At 45.4% G+C, this 25,578-nt stretch overlaps 1 protein-coding gene and 1 long non-coding RNA gene across 5 annotated transcripts in view; one reads left to right on the forward strand and one right to left on the reverse strand.

The window, feature by feature from the left end:
* Positions 1-10,991, forward strand: part of FGF12 (fibroblast growth factor 12) — a 219,247-nt gene extending 208,256 nt beyond the window's left edge. For all 4 annotated transcript variants that reach the window (XM_036389244.2, XM_036389245.2, XM_036389242.2 and 1 more), the window contains 2 exons: positions 1,606-1,804; positions 10,462-10,991. In XM_036389244.2, the coding sequence (XP_036245137.1) occupies positions 1,606-1,804; positions 10,462-10,580 (318 nt within the window). In that variant the 3' untranslated portion in view covers positions 10,581-10,991. The remainder of the gene's footprint in view (positions 1-1,605; positions 1,805-10,461) is intronic.
* Positions 10,992-17,906: 6,915 nt separating this feature from the next.
* LOC118690412 (uncharacterized) overlaps positions 17,907-25,578 on the reverse strand; it is a 117,489-nt gene continuing 109,817 nt past the window's right edge. The window contains exons 3-4 of the long non-coding RNA XR_004980774.2: positions 23,982-24,121; positions 17,907-22,637 (exon numbers count right to left, since the gene is read on the reverse strand). This is a non-coding gene — a long non-coding RNA (uncharacterized LOC118690412). The remainder of the gene's footprint in view (positions 22,638-23,981; positions 24,122-25,578) is intronic.

Here is a 25,578-nt window from a genome sequence, read left to right on the forward strand (position 1 = left end):
AGCTACTTCAAACACCATTTTATAGTGCTCTAAGTCATCTAGATCTCTCTTAACTTGTTTCACTCTCTTTTAAAAATATTTATTTCTCTGGCACAAAGGACTCCCTCAGATAAAGCAAAATGTCCCGTTTTGCTGATGGTATTTTTACCTGTGTGGTGCTAATGATTGATGCAAAATTCACACGTGCAGCACAGCTCTGTGCTTTCTCCTGTGCTTTATCTTCTGCTGTGCTTCAAGCCTGCCAGTCTCTGCGGGTCTGTTGCACACTGGATTTATTGTCACACCAGCATCACTTTATATAATCCCCAGATCGCTTGGGAACACGTTCCTGAATGTTGCTGAATGTTCAGAATGTTTGCTCTTAAACAAGGTCTGCAGTAAACACGTGGCATTACTCCAGATGCTTTGCTCAAAGTTGGTCATGGGTTTTGCATTGGCAAGGCTGGAGAAACTCCCAAAGACTTGGGAGTGGCTGAGGTTTGGGAGGGAGCATCACTTGCCTGTAGAAGCATCTGCCTTCACTCACAGGCCTCAGAAATGCCTTGTCTGGGACCTGTAAGAAGGGATTTTTTTCCTGAAGCAGTTTTAATTCAGAAAATGAATTTTCATTGTGGCTTGAAATTATTTTGCAATAATGTTTTTTAGAAAATTAGTGGAAGAATTTGTTTGGCCAGGATAGGTTTTCTGCTCAAAGTCTGGGAACAAAACCCAACCCACTAACAACCACATGTGACTCACTGAAGGTTGGGGAGCCCACTGTTACAGAATCCCCTGGCCAGCCAGATCTTTTAGAAGAGGTTTAATGTTTCTCTGTTCTGAAAATATTGAATACTGTGACATAACAAGTACCAGTCCATAGCTGAGTGTAGTTTCGTCCTGGAGACTTCAGGCACAGCCACTCCCACAGCCATCACAGGCTTAGGGCATCTCCTGGACAGATCCATATGTGCTCTGCTCCAGGCCAGGTGTGGAAATGCTTCTTGGTACCTGCAGAAATACTTATGCCAGAAATCTTGAAAATTACTTCTTTCTCTTTATTGAAAGATTTCTAGGCTTTGTGCCAGAATTTCCTCACACCGCTTTTGAAATTAAATGGTTTACTTGCTTTTGTACTCTCATTTCTTTGAATCCTCTTAAATAGTTCAATAAACTGCCTTTTGCCTCTAAGAATTTGAAGAAACCTCAATATTTTAGACAACAAGCATTGTATATTTGCCCATCAGAGAAGGTATGAGCAAAGCCAGGGGAAGGCATCAGGAACATCAAGGCTGTGTCAGCTTCTCAGCTCTCTTTTTCTTTCTTTTGCTTAGTATTAAAATCTAAATCCTGGCAAATTTCTGACTTTTCCTGCACATTTTTCATGCCTGTTCACTGTAGGCTGTTTTGCAAACCACAGTTCTGCCAGGGAAGGACAGCCTTGCCTTTCAGCTGGGAGTTGTCTAGATGGGTGTTACTGCTGGAGCCGGCGCTGCTGATGCCTGTTGTTTTCTGTTGCTAACTGCAATGCGTGACTGTTGTGGATCACTCAGTGATGCCTAATTTAGAAGATCAGTGATTATTAATTCTTCCATTGCTTTTTCTTCTTCTATCTCTCTCTTACTGCAGGATGTTTTCACACCAGAGTGCAAATTTAAAGAATCTGTCTTTGAAAACTACTACGTTATTTATTCTTCCACGCTGTACCGGCAGCAGGAATCGGGACGAGCGTGGTTCCTGGGACTCAATAAAGAAGGTCAAATTATGAAGGGAAACCGAGTGAAAAAAACCAAACCCTCATCACATTTTGTACCCAAACCCATTGAAGGTATGGAATCTGCCCACTTTCTCCCTCAGTGGGGTTTGGGTAGGGGGAGGTAACAACTTCACAGTTGGGGTTTCCTGGGTGGGGGTGTTGGGCTTCGAGACCAGAAAGCAAGAAGAAATGTTTGTAGCACTTCAGGTAAGTGCTGGGCTGCCCTGTTAGCTTTGCTTTCCTTCTAGCGTCAAAGGGGTTTCTAACCTTTGGGGTGCTGCTAAAGGATGAATTTAAAAGCCCAGCAACACAAGAAATTACTGGTAAAGAAAAGCAGCAGTAGTTCCAAAGGAATGTGATGCAGCAGTGGTCATAATGTTGTCTTCTCAGAGGATTTTGCCAGTGTATTTCAGTAGATTTCCAGTCCCATATAGAGTCAGTAGAGATGCAATTCATCTCACCTGATTTTAGACTTTGGCAGTCCATTCACAGTAAGAGAGGAAAAATGGGTCCTACCAACACAGCTGTGGATGTTCTTTTTATGTCTACCCTGAGATTAAGTCTGTTTTTCCTCATCTGTAAAGACATCCTAGTTAGTCACTGGGGGGTAGAGTTGTTGTCCAAAGTTAGATGGGATGCTGTCATGCCATCTGTCTTCATCACAGTGTGAGGCTTCAGTGAAAGTCATGGAGCTGAAGTTCTGCCCTCCTGCAGATGCCTGTACACTCTCTGAAGTGTGCCTCAGGCTCCTGCCAGGACATTTTGCTTTTTGTGGGCTGGTCCCTAATAAATGGAGAGATAGTGTGGTAAGCCTAGTACTTAACAGGTACTAACTTGATTCTGGAAACAGCACTTTTATCTCTTGCTTGGGAAAAGCACTACTTTTTGATCCCCAAACTAGGTATGCTTTTCTGACCCCATCTTTGTCCTGCCATTTGTCTCCTTCAGGGACACAGTAGCCTGGAGCTGGCCTTGGCTGCACAGCTCTGTGCTCCCTATTACACCTCATGTTGGCTGTGGGAGAAGGCTTGAACTGATGCTGCCCTAACAGGTACCACTCACAAGTGGTGGGGGCCACACAGCAGTGGCCTTTTTAAAAGCTTCCCAGCTCAGGGGTTGGGAAGTTGGGAGTGTAAGGAAAAGGCCATCTGAAGAAAAGCATTAGAGAAATTCAGTGCAGCATTCCCAGAGTATCTGTGGGCTTTGCATAGGAAATGGAAATGTTGAAAGAGCAGAGAATGGCCTGAGCTGCTTGTCCTGTGCTTGTTTTCAACAGCCTCTCTGCAGCCAGGAGCCCTTTGTTGTTTATCTGCGGCATTAGTGGGATTGGTACCCTAAGCCCTGGTGTGTTGCTAAGGAACAGGGCCTGCTTCAGGCATGGGGTTGGTCACCAGCTTCTCTCTTGCCTTGACCACGAGGACAGTCTTTTACAAGCACCAGCTTTCACAGCTGGGTTTCCACCTCCTTCTGGTATTTCTTCCCTGCCTGGCTGGGCGTTGGCACTGATCAGTGGGATCCTTTGAATCCAGGCTTCTTTTTTTAATCTAGCATGCATGGTGTCTGCTGAACAGCTCAATAGTTTCCTTCTGCATTCATTAAACTAGGCCATTGCTGTGGCTCTCCTTGTGGAAAGCCTTGCCTTAACAAAGCTGCCTGACCCACAGCAGAGATCTCATTTCAGCAAAAGCCGCTCTGGCTTTCATTTTGAATAACCCAGCCCAGCCCGAGAGCTTCCCTTTCCCGCAGTTGCATCCTCCCACACTTGCCTCAATCACAGCTGTCACATAACCTCCCGAGCAGCGAGCGCTTTGGAACTTGGCAGCCAAATTAAGGGCTCCTCCACTCCTTCCCTCCTCCACATGCTTTGCAGTCAGGCTTTGTGAGCGCTGCTGCATCAAAGAGCTGGCAGTCTCCCAAGCCAAGGCACGTGTCAGCTTCCCAAAGCATTCAGCTGTCTGGGACTGGGACTCCAGACGGAGGACTCTGTTCCCAAGCCTGAGATTCATTGTAGGTAGCAGAGGCTTGTGGGGAGGGTTGGAGTAAAACCTGCTCATCTCCACGTGACTTCTCTGCACCGCATCCATCAAAGTCCCCAGGAGCAGAGCTTGCAAGCAGAGATGTTACAGAAAAGGGGCAATTTCTACCCTGCTTTAACAGCTTCTTTCTCTTTGTTATGACTCCAATGAAATACTCAAAGCACTCTCCTGCTGTATTTGTGTGTCAGTTCTGCAGAATGCTGTGGCTTGCCCCAGTGTGTGGGCTTTGCTGCTTATTCAGGACACAGCTTCCATCCACAGTCACACCCCCAGGTTTCCTGTTGCTGGATACCACCACCAACATTAGCCCTGTCCCGTGATGGCTGACACAGGAATGTGAGCAAGGAGGAATCTGCTCCCCCTGGGAAGAGCTGCCACATCCATTGCTAGGAATCACTTCACCTACCACTCAATAGCAGTTATATCTGAGATGAAACTTCCCAGCTGTTTCTGATATACAGAAAAATTATGCAGCAGTTGAGTAAAGAAAGGGTTCACAGGGAATGGAAACAGAAAAAACTCAAATTGCTCCCTAAGCTCATTTGATTTCCATTTCTTCATCCTGCTCTCTGAATTCAGAAGTCTCCTTGAAATTGCAAATGGACAGTAAACTTACACGTAAATAAAAAACATCCTCCCAGATAATTTCTAAATACTCATGGGAGCACATATGCATATATACACAGTGGCATCTGCGTATGGATGTGTGTTAGCTATGGCTTTTAGCAGCTACAGCTTTCTGCTGTGCTAAACACTCACAGTGTTTTGACTCATGTAGATTGGCAGGATGCTGGAGGTATTTTGTACAAAATTCAATAGATACCAACTGGAAAAGTTTTGGGTTAGGTTGGTAAGACTTTTTTTTAGTTTAGTGTAGGTAGGATTTGTTTGTTTTTGGAAATAAGATTAAGCTTAATCAATATGAAAGCACAAAAAACTTACTAAGTAATAACAGGGGAGACGTTAAGTTCTTCTCCCATCTGTGCACAGGCAAAGCCAAGGCAAACAGCCTGGTAGGCAGCAGTTGATGGACTGTGTGGTGCCAGCTTTGCTTCAAAACACACATACGCAACACATTTCTTTTGATATTTTTATTTCCGATCGCTGATTATTCGAGCTAAATGAACCCTAAAGGGAAGACATCAAGATTGAACTAGACTGCACAAGAAATGAGCTTGAGTATAATTGTCATTTGGACAACAAGCAATCTTTTAGAGGAATTTCAGTCTCTTTAAATGTCTGTAATGATTAGTGCTGGAACAATCCTACCATCCATAGTGCCTTTTGTTCTTCTAAATATCCAAGTCTATCTCAAGGTGAGAAGTTTCCAGTCATTTAAGTAGGAATATTATCAGATGCTTACAGTGGATGTGCTCTGTTATTCATATTTCCTTCTTCTTGAAGACATATTTTCCAAATCTAACTCTCCCAAAGAGTTACATTTCCTTTCTCTCCTGGCTCAAACTAGAAGACATTTAGGATGGCAGATCTGGCCACAGAAGCAGAAAACTTCCTCCAAGTCAGCAGAGAAGTCCCTAACTCTGAATTTATGGCACCTCAGCCCTCATGATGTGAGCATGTCTCAGATACAAAGGTGACCTCTTAATGACTATTCTGGATCCATTTATTACCACTGATGAGAATTCAAGCAGACAGGTCCTTCCAGTGTCATTCCTCAGGGAAATAACATCCAAGGTTTGTTAAGGCAGAGTCCTCAGATGTTGTAAAGTACAAGACTGTTGACCAGAAAAATGCAGTAGGCCTTGTGAAAATGCTTCAAAGGTTATCACCTTAATACATAAATCATAGGAAGTCTTGGGTTGGAAGGGACCTTAACATCTAGTCCCAAACCCCTGCTGTGGGGAGAGATGCCACCCTCCCCAGATCAGGCTGTTCAAGACTTCATCCAGCCTTGCCTTGGGCACTTCCAGGTATGGGGCATCAAGAGCTTCTCTGGGCAACCTGTGGGAGTGCCTCACTGCCCTCATAGAGAAGAATTTCTCCCTAATGTCTAACCTAAATCTCTCATTTTTTAATTTAAAACCATTCTCCCTTGTCCTGTTACTACCTGCCTATATAAAATGTTAGTTTCCCAACATCCTAAAAAGTATTCTTAAAAAATCAAACCTCAAAATCTCCACACTCTAAGTCTTTGCTAACACTGCTCCTCTCTTGGGTCTGTCTTCCAGGTGGGAAGGCTTTGGTATTTTTTCTATGCCACAGTAACTCACTTGTTCATCTATCAGACTCTTGATTATCTTATTAGATGGCAAATGTGATGTATTTTAACCATGAATTTGCTTGGCTTTTTGCCATCCTGTGCTGCCTTTCTTATCTGAACAAAGTGTGATTCCACCTGGCAACATCCTTCACATTTCACATGTCTCTCTTCACACCAGATAGACATGAGCTCACATGCCTCTGAAATGCATCAGCTGGGATTTAGAACACAGTAATTAGAGGCAGAAAATGAGGGTGCCTAATCACTCACTCCCTGGTGCCCCTGAGTGCTGCTGCTCAGGCAATTAATTCCCTGCACCAAAGCATTGGCAAATAGAGCCACTCGGGCAGATACCAACACCCAGAGCTGTGGTATCTGTGCAGGTAAGGAGCCTGCAGGAGCCTGCATCCTACCAGAGGATGTGCTTCAGCCCTGTCCAGATCCAGCCCAGCACCATCGGGCACATGGTGATCCTGCAGGGCTGCCCACCTGCTGAACAGCAGCTTAAAAAAGTTTTGGTTCCTCCTGACTCGCAAGGGTCTGAGACAAGGAAAGACACAGAGTGAAGATGGATAGATGGGAAATATCTAATGTGCTTAATAAGCTTTTTGCCATATTCTAGAGAAAGGAAAGGGAGTTTGTTGCATCCCCTGAACCTCCTCAACTTGCAGTGATGCCAAGTGAGAAATGCTGGGGTCAGGACACAAAACGATGCTTCCCAAACTCAGGCAGTCCCTGATGCCCGGGGTGATTTCAGTGTCATCGTGTGGGTGATGTGCCAGGGCCGTGTCTGGGAAGCAGAAATGAGAGTGTGATCCTGTGCCAGCATGTAGGCAAGAGTTTGAGCTGTTCTGGGTGACAGGCAGCCCCTTCCACGCCTTTGCCTTCAGGAAGTATGGTCCCTGCCACCTCCAGTCCTCCTCACTTGTACCCTCAGTCTCCTTCCTAATTTTGATTTGATCTTAGTGCAAATTTTTCCCTTGTGCCTGTGAGTGGCAGGCACTGCTGCTTCACAGGGGAGCAGGGAATCAAAAGCCCCAAGAACCAGACATGGGCACAGCTCCACTGCGTTCACCCCCTTCTGTTAATGCTTGCAGCTCTTCAGCAGATCAAGCTAACAGCACTTTCCAATTAAAGCATGAATATGGATGTGTTGATTGGAATCTGGGGCATAGGAGCTGATTATCTGATTGAAACTCCAAAGCATTAGCTTGGTTTCTAGACATGAAGGGCTGTATTTGGCTAGGTGTGTGGGTGTGGGTGGGTGGGAGAAGCAAGGCAAAGCAGGGAGGGAACTCTTGTTCTAGCTGAATTGCTCATCCTTCCAAAGCTCCTTGTGCTGTGTGCTCCAGCAGACCTCCCAGGTGTCCGGGCATGACTGTCACACTGCTGCTGCTTTACCTCAGTGCAGGTGACAGGGAAGTGTGTCTACACACACATACACACAGAGGGATCCCAAAGAGACCTCCAGTGAGTGCTGCAAGTCCTGGAGCCCAGTGATGTACTTTCAAAGCTGTGAAGATCTGGGCACTCACACGGGTCCGTTTGCAAACACCCCCTCCCCGGTCCATGACTAACATCTCCCTGCGTGAGTCACGCTCAGACTTCCTCAGTGCAAAGAGGAACAAGCTGCAGTCCAGGAGCCTGTGTTGCACAACATGTTGGGCTGTCCTTGAAGCCCTGTGCAGGTGCAGGTGTGCACACCTGTGTGCCACAGTGCAGGGGGTTTACAGCCCCTGCTGAGCCATGGCCACAGCTCAGCACATGTGCAAAGCCTCTTGAGTAGGAGAATGTCCAGGCATCTCCTGTGCATGATGCCATGTAAGTACTGCATGCACTGATTCTACAGGTGTATCTAAATACTGAAATATGCTTGTCCTATACTGCTAAAGATTTTCTGGCATGGGCTGTTGGCACAGCCTGTCTGGTACAGAGGCTTTGACAGCTCTGTCTGAAAAGCTCAGTGTGACCAGCCTTCACATGATGCCCCACATCAGTATTGGTATCCTGCACTAGACTGGAAGATAAAACTTATCATTCCTGTCCTATTTGCTTGCCAGGTACAGAGTTTCCTTCATTTGTAGCTGCAAATGTTGTTTACTTCAGTAGCCTGGTTTATATTCATTACTCTGTGGGCCTTGTTGGCAGCTCAAGGTTTTTGCAAAGGCTGTGGTGAGAGGCAGGGAGTTGAGGAAAGGCAGCATGCCATGGTGCTGCTGCAGCATTCACCTGGGCTCAGTCCTTGTGGTTCAGCATCTGACCCAGCCTGATGGCTTATTGGGGATGGGTGTGAGTGAGATGAGCTTGGTTCTGGGAGAAGAACTCATGAGGTCCCTCCAGCTCCAGCTTGGGACCAGAGAGGTCAGGATGAAGGCAACAGTGCACTTGAGACAAAACTTTGTGCATGGAATGTCAGGGGCACTGGGACAACATTGGCACAAATACATAATTCTGCTGGGCAAACATCACATCTGAGAATAAGGTGAGTCACAGCAGTGAAGCACACCCTCAGTGCTATCCAAAGACTCTGCAGCTCAGGCTAAGAAATCACAAGGGCATGGGTTTTCCTCTGTTGTTAACCATTTCATACTTTAGGATTTTATTGGGTACTTCACCACAACAGGCAAATTCACCATCACCATGTTGTTGAGTGATCCTCCCCAAGGTGTGAGGGGCAGCTCAGGACTAAAAGGGGATGTGAGAGCCCTATTTCCATCTGTTGCTGCTGTGTTACACATTGTCCTTCCAGTATGCAGACAGCAGCCATTGTCTGGACCTGATGGGCAGTCCTGACACAGCTCACCCTGGCCCAGACCCATGGGACAACTCCTTCATTTTCTCTTTTTTATTTTTTCTCTAATTTTCATGAAGAAAAATGGCTCCACTAGCAGTAACAGTTTGCAGAGCAATACCTCCTCTCAGCCTTGCTGGGAGGACCAGTGTGTGTGTGTGTGTGTGTGTTTAAACTGCTTTGAAAGCCTTGCATGAAAAATATGCTATGGGAAAAGTAATATTTTTTCACTGCTCATATATTCAATTCAATATCTCTCCTATTAATACACAGTTGACTGCACTTTATCTTTGTCCTGTATTGTTGCACAGTGCTGTAACTGTTTATCTAGTCAGGAGTAAAAGCACAGAGCAATAATGTCATTTTCAGCCTGCCTCTAATTGCTGGGATTTATTTGCAAATCAAGGGAGATTATAGATACAAACACTTACATTGCCTTTTTGAACATGGGATGGTTTTTTTCATTTCTTCAGATAATTTTTAAAGTTTTATTCTTGTTGATTACCCAGAACCAAACCCTGATAGGCTCTATCCTGTGTTGGAGCTCTGTGCCATTGTTTGTGATGTGACGACTTCACAAAATGAAGCAGTACATAATCATTTCTTCATTTCCTAATTTTTGCAAAGATCTGGACATGACATTTGCAGTCTGGACCTGCCTTATGTTCTCAACTCCACTGTGCCTGCCCTTGAGATGCCTCACTCTTTCAATCTCATTTGCACCCTGCCACATTTGCAGTGAGCTCATCAGAGATGCTCTCCTTGGTGTGAACAGCTCGTGCCCCTGCTCTGGCACACCTCACATGGCACGAGGACAGCCGTGAGGACTTAGTCCACATGGTGAGCTGGATAAATGCTTTGTCCTGCCCAGGACGTGGGGATGAGCCATGCCTTGGGCAGACGTTGCCTCCTCCGGCTGTCTGGGCTCCAGCAAGTGCATTTTTATAGGACACAAACTGCATAGCCAGGGTCTGGAGAGAAGGTGCCCTCCAGCCACCCTGTTCTCAGGTGCTGCCAGGCGACAACAGAAAGCTGGGACAGCTCCTGACTTGCTGTCACTGAACTCATCCCATGTGTCTGCTCACAGCCCTGACCTTGGCTGGCTGGCTTGATTTACTGAGGAATAAATAGGAAGTGCCGAGAGCAGATCTTGGCTGATGGAGGCAAATAGGCTTCAGTCACCACTTCAGATCCACAGCTCAACACCCAGAAAGCCTTCATGGCTCAGCTGCAGGTGTAGTTTTGATTCAGGTCTCTCAAGGGCTTTGGTTGCAGGTCAAGGGCTGGGAACCAGGTCATTCTTGAACCTGTTGTTAGATGGTAATCAGCATCTCAAGGTAGTACATGGCTCTGTGAGCTAAAATGTTTATTTTATATACATGAATATAACATGAAAAAGCTATAAAGCACATAAAACCTAGAAAGATTTATCTGTGAGCAGTCAATCTGCTGTTTCTGCCTTTGAAAGAATACAGAGACAGAAGCAAATGGCAGCAAGGGCAAGTAAACAGTTCCTGCTTGGTAACACGATCTGCTGCTGGGTCAGTTGGGGTTTTGTAAGAGTGTGTGTGTGTGTTTGCAATGGGGCTGGAATCCAGCATCGTGTACAAAGAAATAATTTGTTATGGTCATGACTGTCTGTGACTTCAGGGCTGTTAACGGGTGTCTCTTGTGTTTGCAGTGTGCATGTACAGAGAGCCATCGCTGCATGAAATTGGAGAAAAACAAGGACGCTCAAGGAAAAGTTCAGGGACACCAACCATGAATGGAGGCAAAGTTGTTAACCAAGACTCGACATAGCTGACAAATACCCTCCCTTCTTCCAACTCCTCCCCTCCCACCCACCTACCCACCCCACCTGGCGAAACCACACTGAGATGATGACAACTGGGCAAGGCAGGACCTACCGGTAGTGGCTTGGAGTGTGAACTCCAGAATCTTTCTTTGTGTAGGACGAGAAAATCGAAACCCAGATCCTGCCTGTTGCAACGTTTTAAAAAACAACAACAACAAAAAAAAAGTGAAGAAAAAATGTTTTAAATCAGGACTCCATTAACATTTTCAAAAGCAAACTGTTTGCTCTGTGATCAAAGGGGGAAAAATCTCATCTCTGCATAATAATAATAATAATAACTAATAAATATAATAATAATAATAATAATAATAAAGATGTTACCTTTAAAAATAAAACAAAGCTTTTGGAAAATTGAACTTAGCATATGATGTGCAACAAACACATGGGAATTACATCCTGTGACTGTGCTTTCTGTCTTATCCTTTCACCTCACGTTCACACTGCTATTTTTTACATCCTTGCTTCCCTGGGGATGGATGGGATTTTTCATAAAGCAGGAAAGGTAGGGGTACATTATGACTGTGTTTGCTCTGCTATCAGTAAAATATGGCCTGCCCGAATTAGGAGCCTGGCAGTTATGGGCAATGAAGTAGCTACTCTTTATTCAGCCTTTTCCATCTACATTCAAACCCTGCGTAGTTATTTGTTGCTAATGTCACTCCCTGAGTATATTTGACCCAAGTCTGGCATTTTATGCCTTTTTATCATAATTATTTATATGCTTGTTTTACTGTATTAGTTGCCAGGGGAATTTCAGAAATGGGTTTTCAGGTCTCACAGGATGAAGCAATCATATTTATTAGGGTAGAGTTAGGAGATAAAGGGCAGGAGGGATAGCTGCTTGCTTTAAAATATGAAACAGATCAAGAAATGCTGCTGAAATCCTTGCTGTCAGATGGAAATAGTAAGGCATGTGCTGTATGAGAGGGTAACAGGACTTGAGCAATGGAAAGAGGGATGTGGGGATGGGGTGTGCCTAGGAGGGAGCAGGTGTAGAGGAACAGGGGTGGTGGTCCCTGTCCAGTTGTGCCAAGGTGAGGACATTTCCTTCTAGCAGCTGGGGTCTCCCTAAATGTTCTGGCTCCACACATACCACAGATGTTCAAAGCAGAGGCTGCAAATCCCTCCAGTCCCCAGCCTTACCACTGTGATGGTCTGAGGCCCTGAGATGCTGCAGCAGCCTGGATTTGGGTGTGGGAATGAGTCCTGCCAGTGCCAGGGCTGCAGATGCTGGAGCAGCACTTCAGAGGTAATGAGATCCCAAATGGGAAAAGGCCAGCAGGAGGGCAGTGGCGTGAAGGATGCCCAGTGCTGAGCCCAGGCAGCAACCAGGGCTTTAGTGGGGACTGGCAAGGCTCTCCCTGTCTGGTGCTTTCTCTCTGTGCGGGTGGGGGTCAGCAGTGAACCCTCGCTGCTGGGTGGGACTGAAGCAGGGCAGGCTGGTCTGGTGCCCTGTTACAGATCACACACACTGACTCATCTCTGGCCACTTTGGGCACCAGCAGCAGCAGCAGCAGTGCTGGAGCTGCTGTGACAAAAACAGGCACTGCCCTGGATGAGGGGCCTGGGAAGCCTTTGCTGCTCAGCCATGGGCACAGGTCCTGCAAGGGGTGAAAACAAGAGGAAAAAGCAATCACCCAAGAGCCTGGAGAGGGAACAGAACAGTTCTTTATACACAAGGAAAGCCTTGCAGTTACAGGCTGGGTGGGCGTTTGCATCGCTCATAACGGGCACCTGTGAAATTCTAAATACCACCTCAGTTGTGGAGGCACCTGTGCTGTCCCAGCCAGTGCCTCAGCTGGCTGGCAGCCACACAGGCAGAGCTGCTGCTGGCAGTGCCAGGGCAGTGCCAGGGCTGGCCACGGTGCTCCTGCAAAGCCACGTCTGCCCCAGAGCCTTCCTCCCTCCCCACACATGGGGCGATGTTGGGGCGCGTCAGGGCTCAGTGAGCAAAGAGACAGCCAGAGCTCAAGGTTATGGAAGATTCCCAGGATCAGCATGAAGGAATGAATTTCCAGCATGTCCTTTTGTGTTTTGGAAAAGCTAAAACCTTGAAATAAAAGCCTCTTGCCATAGCTCTGCTGTCCAATGCTGCACCTGCAGCAGGCACCCCCCTGTGCTACACATCATGTCAGAGCGAGTTCCTGCTGCCCTCCAGCCCCACAACACTGCAGCAAGGTCACTAACACATGTTCAGCTTGGGAGCACACACCCAGCTGCCCCATCTGATGTAATTCACTGCCTACATTTCATCTCCCTCACACAGTAGAGAGCACCCCAAATTAAAGGATCACTGGAGACATGTACACTCAAAGAAATGAAGTCTCAAGGCCAATATGTTGAGCTAGCAGGATCCTGAACTGTGTGAGTCACCAAACACCAGACCATGGTTTGGGCACTAAGCACAGGTTTTCCAGCTGCTCTAGTGGAGGGAAAGCCCAGCACCAGCACAGAATGGAACACCCTCAACACACCTTGATACCACCAGCCTTTTCTGCACCCTGCCATGGCAGCTAGCCAAAGGCATTGATGTCATCTAGAGCAGCTCCAACATGAGACTAAAAATTACTGTGGCCTTATGTGCAGAATACCCTTGGCCTAAGCCCCAAAAAGCTGTGGGCGACAGCAGACCCAGTCCTACCATGTGCTAATTTTTCCATTGTGGGACTCACTTACTACTTCCCCCACTGGGGTTTTGTCTTGTTAATAGTCTTTGGCCAAATCATTCATCACAAGAATCCCTGGAAGTGCCATATTCAGGCCTGAATGTCAAAATAATCTGCTTCTTTGTTCCATGGTGTTTGAGCTCATCACTCTCATGTGACACTCACTGAGTTTGCCCACAGGGAGAGCCAATTGCTCCTGCCCTCACCCAGTGTCTGCACCACCTCAGAGCAGATCTTCTGCCATGTGCTGAAATTAAGTTCAAGTTCAGCAAGCTGGCTCTCCTTGCTCCCTTCTTAACCATGAGCCACATACTATGGCATAAACCATGATAAAAACCCTGAGGAAATACTGGGCTTTCTCCTGACCTCTGGGAAGCTGCAAAAGTCGGCTTGTGGTGTAATGCAAGGGACTCTGACATCAGGATAGCCCAAACACCAGTGAGGCTGCAGAGCCCAGCTGCACAGTGTCCACCTGCACCAGCTGCTGACTGGGAACTGCTTGGCTCCAGGTAACCCAACACCCTCCAGGTGCCTGGGAAAATCCAGGGGATCCACAGCTTGTAGATACCATGTAGAGCTTCATGCATTTTTGTTACTCAAGTGCCTTGCAAGCTCTTTCCCCAGGCCTTATCTCAAGGAGGTGATGTGGGTTTTGTTGATTATCCATCTGCTGCTTCCCAATTTTCAGGGAAAAAGGGAATCCACAGAGAATTTTTTTGCTTACTTTGAAGTTCTTACAGTCTCTTCATAGCTTCTCACTCTTCTTGCTTGGTGTTAAAGTCTTGATGAGTGATGTTTCTTTTTTTTCTTTCTTTAGCCACACATACAGCAACCATTTAGGAGGTTTTGTGACTCAGTTTAACATTATAGTGACCACAACCCTTGTCTGGCTCTATGTGATGCTAGCAGGGACAAATTTCCTTGCCATGATGGCATGGCTTTGGGCAAACACCTAGCACAGAGAAGTAAACAATAAAAAAGAAAGATGTTTTCTTCTAACCTGGCCCATAGCTACTGTTAACTCTGGTAAGGCTGCAGCAAACCTTTGCTCTCTGAGTAACAGATGCTCCTATAAAAGATTTTGAGCATTAGAAATCCAGCAGCAGAAAATAAATCACAGAAATATGAGTACACTTAAAGTATTCATTTTGTTTCACCCCATTTTTAATTGTGATGTTGGCATGGGTCTGGCTGTACACACTGTGCAAAACATCCTCTCTCACCCATGCATCAAGGACAAAACCTGATAAAATGGCTCCAGTTTGGATCATAAGGATTTTCCTAAGAAGAAAATGCAGAAAAAGCTACAGACAAGCATGCCGTACTGCACCAGCAAGTTCTGCCACAAGTGTCAGCACTGGCATGTGACAATGTGCTGTGAAGTGAAGCTGACACTCAACAAAGCAATTTATGAAAGTTGTCTGTCAACAACATTTCTGTGTTTGCGCTCAGAGAGGTTCTGGCTGATAAAGGCCCACGCAATCCCTCAAGCTGTCACGGGCTTCACTTTACACCTTTATATCTTAAACTGCACTGGTTGTGCAGCAGGAGAGCTCCTGCCCCAGCAAGGTATCATTGCCACACCCTGAGCAACGCTGGGGAGGAGATGCTGCGAGCACCCAAGGCTGAGCAGGACTAGCAGGAACCAAAGAGCGCCATCCTGCCTGGTTCCACGCCAGCCAGGCTCAGCCTGGGTGCATGATAGGTATGAAAAAACATCTTGAGGATGACACTTCCTAAAACAAAGAAGGCATAGAATTCTCATTAGTTAAAGCACACAAACCCAACTTTTACTAATGGGCGTGCAATAAAATACTTTTAACATGGGGGAGATGTTGGCCCCAAAACATGTCCAGCACTAAATCTCTATTAATTGGGGCATAGTGTATCTCTGGTCCTAGATGGCAAGGATCAGTTTGTATGTCACTGCATCAACAAAATAAAAACCAAGAAAAGACACAAGTGAGTGCCTTCAGGGAGAGATTTCTCTCCCAAAACTGAAACAAAATGTTTGGTTGCTGCTGTGGGATGACCCACTGCACACACCTAGGAGTAAAACCAAAAGAAACAGCACTGCACTTCCTTCGTGAAGCAGAGATGTTTCCATGGCATTCCCATTTTCCTCTCCCACCAGCAATGCTTCAGCCTTCAAGTGGATGGAAGGCTGTTTCCATGGAGCAGAAGGCATCAAGGCTCCCATCCTCCTCACCTGCATGGAGTTAAGCTTGACTGCTCTGCTTCAGCTGCTGAGCTACAGTCATGGGCACCCTTCAATTTCCCCATGTTCTTCATACACACCTTTATTAAGGGGGAAAAAAATCCCCCAAAAAATCCCATAGCCAGGCTGATACATTCTTAGCATCATGTTTAAGAGCAGGAAGATCTCGAAACTGCTGATACATTTGTGACCACAAAGTTAAAGCTTAATAACTCCCGTTCCAGGACAGAGGATTTCTGTTCATGAGAGTTGCATAATGAAGTGCTGCATGCACAGAAAGTTGGACATCTTCCCAGCCTGCCTCCCTCTTGGAGTTCAGGCACCTTCTCAATGGTAGAGGAGGTCTAGGCCAGCATGGCTCCATCTCACCATAGCATTCACCATGAAGTGTGGTGATGACTCAGGGAGCTCACACAGACTCCAGAGCATTCCCAGCTGCCACAACTGCAGTTTCAGTGCAGAAAAATTTGACCTTCCATGGTCAAGTGTCCTTTCTGGAAAGGACAGGCTCTCTCATCAAACAATTGCGTGAAAAGAAACAAGGGGGTTTGCTTATTTAAAATACTCCTGGTGCAGACACAGGGATAATCCATCTGTGGAAAATGCCATTAATGTTTACTGAGCAATACAAATGGTAAAAAAACAAGGCATTATCAATTATTAAAAAAAAATAAAAATTCTGGATATGGGATCAGAGGAATAGCAGAGGATAACCCTCCCAAGAGTCTATTAAGAATAGGTTATATATTGTTCCATTTTCCATGCTCATTACAATCACTGCCCCAATAATAGCTGCTGTGCTGTGCCTTTCTCTATTCTAGCACAATTCTCCCGTGGGAACTAAATAACTCTGTTTAAATACTGAGCAGAGCTGGTAGAAGAAAGCAGGATGGTTCTGCTGTGCTACCCTTGTGTGCAATCTGCACCTTAGGGAGCTGGTTACAGCCCTTCTTTCTCATAGCTGGATACAAGGATAAAGGGGAATAAAGAACGTTCCTCCACTGGAGAGGAGGAACATGTTGGTCAGTCCAACTAAATGACATTGTGAAGGAAAAAAATATGTCAGACTTAATAATTTTCAGAAATTAGGGCTTTGGTGAATTTTAATTCCTCGAGCTCTAAAAAAATTGCAGGGAGAAAAGCAACCAGTGGGTCCATGTTAGTGTCAGTGCCTCAGCAAGGACTTTGGTCCAGCTCCTGGCTTGTCTCCTACCCACAGTGATGCCTCCTTCTTTCCTTTCCCAGAGCTCTGAGTTTCCCTGGGGGATCCTCCTCACTGAGTCCCTGGCCCAAGGAGGGCAGAGCAGTGGGAACCCCAACTGAGTGTCCTGCTCAGGCTTTCAGCTGGGGCCCCAGGGCAGAGGGGCTCCTCACAGAGGCCTCCCCAGGGCACCTCCTGCCTCCTCCAACATGCCAGGAAAGACAGGAAAGCAGAGCTCATTGTCCTGAGCAATTCTGCTTCCCTGGACCCTGATTTGTGCAGAGCCCAAAGCAAGAACCCCAAAATCTGAGAGGCACAGATGTCCCTCCCTGCTGTGCTGTGCCCAGCCTGGGCTGTGGTGCCAGGAGCAGCCCTGAGCAGGGGTTTTGGGGATCACAAAGCTTATGAAGTGATCTGATCACAGGGTAACAGGACACTGCAAAGGTGAGGAGCTTCTGATTCGACTGTGCCTCATGGGGGTCACTTACACGCTGTGACTCTGACACTGCCACTTATTAATTTTATTTTCCAACTTACTGCACAAGCTGGCAAATCAAATAGTTTCACTCAATTCACCATTAAACAAAGAAGCAAGACAGTGCATAGGGAACAAGCTTTACTTGACATCAACTCAATTTGAAGATCAAAAAGAGGTGTGTTTAACTTTGCATTATCTTCATTTTTTAATTTTCACTGGGTTTTGTTCTTCCTGCTATCAGACAGCACAGAAAGCAGAACTAATAGGAAAAACTGACTTCTGCTGTGGGAGCAGAAAATGTTATCTCACAAACAGATGGGATACTCTGGTGACTCCCAGCTCAGTTCCTTTGGGCTTCAGATGAGGAGTTTTCACATGAGAATGTAATGAATTTTCACAAGGTCCCAGTTAGGGCACTGTGAGACTTGTTCTTCACTGGCAAGTTCATATGATTCTCCCAGCAAGGTCAATGAGCTGCCAGGTAGGACCTAAATCTGAATTCAAACTGTGCATTCAGGGTGTGGAACCAGAACTTCTCAAGAAAAGCTCCCTATGGGTACAGAGAGACCTAAATTTGCCATGGAAAAGGGTCCAGTTCAAATTACCATCTCTGGATTCCACTTTCATATTTGTCCTTGTAAAACCAAACTCAAGTTCCAAATTCTATGCTCACCTCTGTGTTCTTGAATCTCTAAATTCAAACACTAGAATATTTCAGAATTTTATTTCATCTGTCAGATTGAATAGGCCTTGTATAAATTGGTAGAATTTAAAATAAGAAAACCAGTCTGTATTGACAATATTTAATAGCCAAGGAATACAATAATCTAGCTGTTGACATACCCAAACTGTGGAGTCCACACCCATGTAGAAATTTAACTTGAACTGCTGCAGTTTGATTCCACTTTATATTAATTCAGTAAAACCAGTTTTCTGTTCAGAAATATGTTCTTCTGGACAAGCTACTGCAAACACATCAGCAGGTGGTGGCTGCAGAGAGACAGAATGGCTGCAGTCCTGAGAGTCAAAGCTGGGAGTACTTTAAACAGAAAGATATTTTCATCAATAAAAGGAAATCTTTCTAAAGTCAACATGAGCTGGTTCCTGGTGAAGGCTTTATCTTTTCTTTGTAAAATAGTTGCCTGCTCCTACAGATTTGCAGGAATAGTTGTACATCATGTGTAGCTTGTACTAAAACAACTGACCAAAAAAAAAGCCCAAAACCCAAACAAAAAAATCCCATCAGTTCCATACTGCTGCCCACTTGGATTCTGCTTTGTTTTGGAAACTTCAAAGAGTTGAGAATCAAACTCACCCCCAGAGCAACTCCAATGAAATCAATGTGCAACCTTGGGAATTAAACTGGCCCAAGCCTCATTTTCTTTTTAACTGCAGGAATCAAGGTCATTTTCCCATCTGGATTTTGCAGAGGCTTCTGCACATACTGATGAGTTATACCTTTTATCAAACCTTGACCATCATTTTCAGGGCTAGAAAATGATTGCACAGTGTCAGAGGATCACAGAAATAAGATGAAGACTCTTGGTGTTAACATCCAGACCTTATATTTGCTACGTGCCACCTCTCCTGTTAGCGTTCACAAACACATAATCACAGAAGCGATTATATGCGGTGCTTTTTATTGAAGGGCTCTGGGAATCGGGGTGATTTCCACCCAAATCTGATTCCGACCATACATTCAAGGTGAATGTGTTTTACACTCTATCGTTATATAACTTTCATGATAATTATCAAACTTATATTGTTCTATTGTATACACAGATTTCAGCTAAACATAGCCCCCTTTAAATTTCCAACATAGTTTCTCACGATTCTTCTTATGGTTATATAATAATTACATTTAACTACTAAACAATCATCACATCTAACAATTATATCATTTATCATACTGCTTACGCAGGTGCAGTGATCTCAGAAAATACAAGGCCTAATATTTTCAAAGACTATTTTTAACATTTTCCAGGGCTCCACTATCACTGTGTCCCCCAAAGTCATATCCAGTATCCTTCCAGAGTACACAGCAGGAATCTGTCCTCCTTTGTCTCCAAAATCTCACACTTCATACCAGATGACACCACTCATCCTCTATCTTAACTTCAGGGAAGTTACTCTTTTCCACAGCTGTAGATTTTATGCAACAGTGTGACCAGGATTTTTCTGCTGGCTGAAGGACTGAAAAACCAAACTGTAAGTTTTTGGTTTTGGAGGGGAAGTGGGCCTGTCTGTCTATGACTATAGGCCTGTAGCCCTCTTCCCTCCTCAGTAATCCCCTCTGTGCCAGCACCTGTGATGTCTGGGGGTGTCTGGCCCTGCAGGAACCTCTGATGACAGCAGAACATCTTGCAGTCAGCCTGCCTTAGATCCTGGCTTGGTCAGCTCCTCAAAAACTGCTTTTGAGGATTTGAGGGAAAAGACCTCATGGGAGCAAACAATCAGAGCAATTATTGCAAGTCCCAAAAATGGTAGGTGGGTCAATAAATGAGAAAAGGACTGGCTGCAGACACCCTCTCCCTCACAAGGTGGTCTGTGCCAGGCACGCTGGCCAAGGCTCCACCTGACACATCCAGCCCCATCATGGGAACAAAACAGGCCATTCAAACGTGGCAGTGACTGTAAGACAATGTATTGGAGATGAAGGGTCTGCAGAAGCAGTTCCTGACTAGAAGCAGACTGCACAAGGCTTTCTGGACATCCCCTTTTAATCCAAACTTGATATGAGCACATCGCCTCCTTGCTCTATAGATTGGCGTGCCAGATGTCTGCTACAAAATAATAACACTGAGAAATTTGTGGTTTGGGATATTTTAATAGCCTGAGCAGAGGATTATTCGCTGTTTAGTGTGCTTTAAAATGTTTTCCTTCTGTGCAATTGATAGCTTTGCTGCTCCTGGACAGAATAACAAACAGCTGTGCTGCTAAATAAAAGAGATCTTTTGGACCATCTCAGAGCACCATCTTGGCAGCCTTGGAGCCCCAATGACTTGCAGAAAGGGTGAGTAGTCGTGGGGCAGGTTTGCCAGCTGGTGCAGGCACTTGCAGCCACTTACAGTTCATGTATAAAAGATTTCATCACAGATTATTAAAGGCAGAAAGGACAGTTGTAAATCAGAGAGTCTGACCTCTTGTGTAACACAGACTGCTGATTTCAGAGCAGAAGTCAGACATCAGCCTGACCAGAGGTACTCAGCTGGGCAATGGAAATTCTGCTCTCAGTTCACTGGGATCTCACATGCCAGTGTTGTAATTCCATAATGCAGCAGAGAGTTCATTCAGAGGCTGCAGACCAGGTAATCAGATTCTATGCAGGTTTACTTCTTGATTATTTATTCAATAAGGATCACATTAAAAGCCCACTGGAGGCAGTGAGAGACTCCTGTTGACTTTGCAGCAGCCTAAATCAGACCTGAAGCGTTCAGAGTTTTAATATGCACGACTGGAATTTGGTAGCTTCCAGAGGTCTGTATCAAATTATGAGCTCCCTTTGGAGTAATGTGCTCATCACACATCTTTGCTTGCCCGAGGGTAACCTCTCATAACTTGTTCCAAACAGCTTTGCTGCCTGGATTGACACTTCCTCGGAAGACCTCTGAACTCAGATCACCCACTGACCTCCTTCCATGCAGAAATGATTTCTTGGCCAAGATGAAGGAAAGTGTGGCTGGTGAGGTGGCAGAGAGACAGAGCCAAAGCTCAGGAGTTAGGAGCAGTGTAGGCAGAGCTGTAGAAAGGACTCCAAACAGCTCTGTGTGAAGCCTCAGCTAATGTTGCCTGATCCCTCTATTTTATTTCCCCTTCAAAACAGGGCACCACAGGCACTCCTTCTCATTTTCTCCTGCATCACCATTCTTCTCAGCAAAACCTGAATGATGTCTTTTGTCAGAGCTTCTGGGGTTCCTGCAGAGCACAACAGACCACAGAAACTGCCCATATTGGTAGATTCTGGGATAAAATCTTTCTGGGTGCAGGTTCACATAAGCCAAATAAAAATGTTGTCTTTGATAACCCTTGCTACGTGTAAAAGCACCAAAAAGAATGATTTGTCAATATCTGGATATGTTAGATGTGGAGCCAGATGTGTTATATTGTCTCTTGACCACTTTATTATCTTCTATCCCATCTGTAGAAGATTAAAAACCTATGTAATATTTTTTTTGGTGGAACAGTACTTTTCCAATGAGAAAAAACACAGCCTCTGATTTGTATTCCTCTGACTTGAAATCATTCATTTTAAATGACTGTTTGTTCTGCTAATTTAGAATCCGGGCAGGCATGGAAACAATTTATTTTGGTTTGCAAAAGGAGCTGAGCTTGGGTTTGTTAAGTGCATATGTACTTTGTTGCTTTGGAACGCAGCACAGCTCCCTGCTGGAATTAGAGTTCTCCAGAGGCAGGAGCTCCATAGTGAGCTCCATGATGACACCCACGGAGAGGAACCTGTCCTTGACTGAATATCAGATCTGTTGCATTTCCCTTGTCTCCTGCACAAGAGTTTTTTCCAAGAGTCACTTCATGAACGAAACCCTCCATGGCCATCCCAATGTGATGCAGCCCAGACAAGGGATAAATGTTCACTCAGGAGCCCAGTCTGACACAGATCCTCCGGCCAAACTCAAACAGGGACTGCTCCTCTCCAAAATCCAATGTGACTCCAGTTCCCTGCTCCCATGGAAAAGTCCTTGTACTTCGTACAGCCCCATTAGAAACTTGGAGTCTCCTCCTGCTGGAAGCATGGAAACCCATTCAAAAAACCAACTTGTGCAGATAAAAAAGAAACAGATAAAAAAGGATTTTGACATCTCTAACAATGGCATTATCTCAGTAAATAAATTATCAGCACTCACTTATAATTACTTTTGTTATACTTGTACCTGCTTTGCAGCAAATTTCCCAAGACAGAGTTCTGATGTCTGCTAATTTTATTTTCCGTAACGTCTAAGCAAAACCAATTTTTTTGAAAAATGTTTCTTGCTATTTGAAGCAGAAAAGTAATTGGTATTGAACCAATTCAAAAGCTGGATAATATTGTCTTTCATGATATGTTGGGCAATGATGTGGACTACAGCAACATTACATGAAGCAAAGATTTTTTAAGTACCTTTCATTCTGGTTTGCCACTAAACCTCAGTAACAGCACATTAAAGACATGTATTTCAGTACCCCAGCACAGACATTTTGTTCTGTAATTCAAAATGTTTCATCTTATTGCTCTGAGGACTGACTCCTGGCAGTTGGCATGTTTGCACATGTGCTAAGTTGCTGAATTTCTAATATTTCCCCACTTACCTGGTTTGACACTGCATACCTACGTGAGGCAGAGGGAATCAGCCCTGGGAGTGTGAGCACTGAACTTTTGGGGTTGTCAGCCCTTACATGGGCACTCTGGAGTCAGAAAGCACAGCAATGGGCTCCTTCCATAAACTGACAAACAACAAAATATGTTAGAAGCTGTATGAATTGAAACCATAACCCTCTAACAGCAAAGTAATTTGCCACAGAGGTGGCACCATCAGGAAGAGAAGAAGCCAAACCCAGGTGATTTCCTGCAGGCAGCTCATCCCTTCATCTGTGGGAGCAGAGAGCCCTTCCACCACCTCAGCCACAGTGCCAGGCCATGACCTCAGTGCCTGCTGCCCTCACTGCAGACACAGCAGGAGCATCCCTTCTCACAGGATCCTGTGGGAGATTTCTTGCCACTGGCAGATTAATGAGAGTCCCACAGTCCTAGGGTGGCTTTTGCTCTGAGCCAGAGACTTTCCTTTCTCCATTGAATGGTATGACATTAATGAAAATTAACAACAGCCCATGAACAGGAGCACGTTAAAGCCATACAGCTGCTATAAACACACAGAGACAGGGTCATCTCTCCACAGATGGCTGCCCTGGGTATTTCTAGCACTGTTGCTAACTAATCCTATTAGAGAGAGCCAGGACTGTCTGAGATTTGCCAGCCATGTGTCCATAGGCAGTGTGCAGACAGAAATGCATGGCAGACCCCAAGATCCCTGGCCACGTGTCCACAGGGAGTGTGCAGACAGAACTGCATGGCAGCAGCTGCTGACAGCCTGCCTGGCCCTCAGCTGCCTGAATTTCATAGCAGTGCTGTGCTAAACTGCCAGCTGTGCCCAGCTCCCTTCTGGGTTCACCAGGGATCTTGTTCCAACCACATCTGTCCTGCCAGGTTGGTGCCAGAGCAGGGAATGAATTCTGTCCAGAGGGTGGCCCTGAGTATCCAAGGCAGGCAGCACAGACTCAGCTGTCTTCACAGAGAGGAAAACTGGCTTCTAGAGCCCCTTGCAAAAATGAATATATAAATAAATAAACACAGCTCTTAATTCAAAAGTGAGAGAGGCTTGTGGCCAAAATTTCACATTTTGCAGTATTTCAGAGAGCTCTGGTCTTTGTTCCAGGCTGAAACTCCAGCCCAGTTGGCACAAGTCCCATGGGTTTCAGAGCAGCTCAGATTTCATTTTCTAACACACCGCTGAAAGAACTGGCTTACAAAAGGTGAACAGCTTCTAAGAAATGGGCTAGGGCCACACCTGGCCTTCCTTATCACTGTCTCCTGGTGTTTTAGTGTGAATAGCAGGCAGGCAGCTGGTGGTGAAAAGAATCCACAGTAACAGCAGAGTCCCCAGGACTGTTAGAGACAGAAGCTCCAGCCCATCTCCTGGCTGAGCTGCACAACAACACTGCAGTCAGGCTGCCCATAAGATGCTTTACAGGGAAGGAATGGAACTACACCTCTTCTGCTGAGCTCTTTACCTTTGTGATAATCCAGGAGAGTGAGTTTGAAAAGAGCTGGTAATCCTCCCTGTGTGCCAGCCACCATGGCTCTTTGTCCCTGTGGTGAACATCAGCCTGCTGAGGATGCCAAATATCAATTCTGCTGCTGCCTCATGCACCTGAGGGGAAAAAAACCATTGCTAACAAATGTGTTTTTCTGAATGTCCCCATCTACAGGTGTGTGAATGTTGGAATGAAAACGCCACCTGGCTCTGGGAGTCTGCTCCCACCAGCAGCACCGAGTCAGCCTGCCCTTGCTCTCTGCTCCCACCCACCCTGGAGGGGATGATCTGGGCTGGTCCTGGCTCCAGACCAGGGTCAGCTGGGCTCTATTCCCAGCCCTCCTCCCCTGCTGTGCAGCTCAGAGCCCTTCTGTGAGCCCCAGGCTCTCTCTCTGTAGCAAAAGAGTGAGCCATAGGTTTGTTTTTGGAAGCTCCAGACAGGCAGTACAACAGTAAGAAAAAGAGAAATATTGGGACTCTCCAAGCTGCTCCTGTCTGTGCAATGGCCTGAGCTCAAGAGCTGATGGCAACTGGGCTCCAGCAACCTCCAGCTCTGGGTTTGGAAGTGAATTTCCACATTGATGAAGAGGCACAAATCTAAATCTCCTTCCTCCTGTACTCCTGCCCATTCTCTATGGTGCCTCTGAAAATTACAGTTTTGCCATTTGAGAACAAAAGTGCTTAGCTGGCAAGAAAGACTCCATAAAGAAAGCAATGGAAGCTGTCCCATCTGCACTGTCTGAACACCATCTGTCTCCCAAGTTTACTCTGAAACAAAGAAAATCCCATCCAGTCCTCCTGCAATATATCAGTAAATTGCTTAGCAGTGGCACTTGGAGAAGGAATGAACACATTTCAATTAGACAATGGCATCATTAAACACCAGCTCAGTAAATAAAAACCTGGAGGTTAACATTTGTAGAGATCAAGCAATCTGTTAAGTAAAGTTTACTACGGCATGTTAGGGTTTTTGTTATACAGTTATATACATGTAGCATCCAAAACAGCCCCCTGAGTTTAATTTTAAGATTGTTGTTTTTCTTTAAGCACATGTGATTGCCTGAGAGTTACCTGAAGTCCCAAGACTGGTTTGGAACTGTAAATACCTGCAGAAATAGGTGTTTCACTTGTGGTAGATAAAAAAAGGACAACAGAGTGATGGAGAGGAAAAGTAAAATCACAATTTGGTTTGGAAGAGACCTATAAAGATCAAAAAGGCAAAACCAAAAAGATCAAAGCAAATCAAAAAGATTGCTTTAAGGGCTGATGACAACTGCTGAAAATGGGATGTAACTGCTGCAAACAGGCTAGTTACCTTCAGAAAATCCTAATTCCAGGTTAGGTAGAATTGAAAGCTGGGATAAAACCTAGCTGGAAAATATGTATCACCTCTGATTTCCAACACTCTGCAACCATTATGGTTATGACATTTTAATTTACTGCTTTCTACCCTGTAAATCTCAAAATAGCCTCACACATGTCTGGTCCTGGAAGGTGTATGCACTGCAAGCTTAAGCTAAGAGGAGGATCCACTGTTTCTTGGCTGATTTTACAAACAGTCTTTGCATCCAAAG

Source organism: Molothrus ater, chromosome 10 (genome assembly GCF_012460135.2).
Source record: "Molothrus ater isolate BHLD 08-10-18 breed brown headed cowbird chromosome 10, BPBGC_Mater_1.1, whole genome shotgun sequence".
Lineage (NCBI taxonomy): Eukaryota > Metazoa > Chordata > Aves > Passeriformes > Icteridae > Molothrus > Molothrus ater.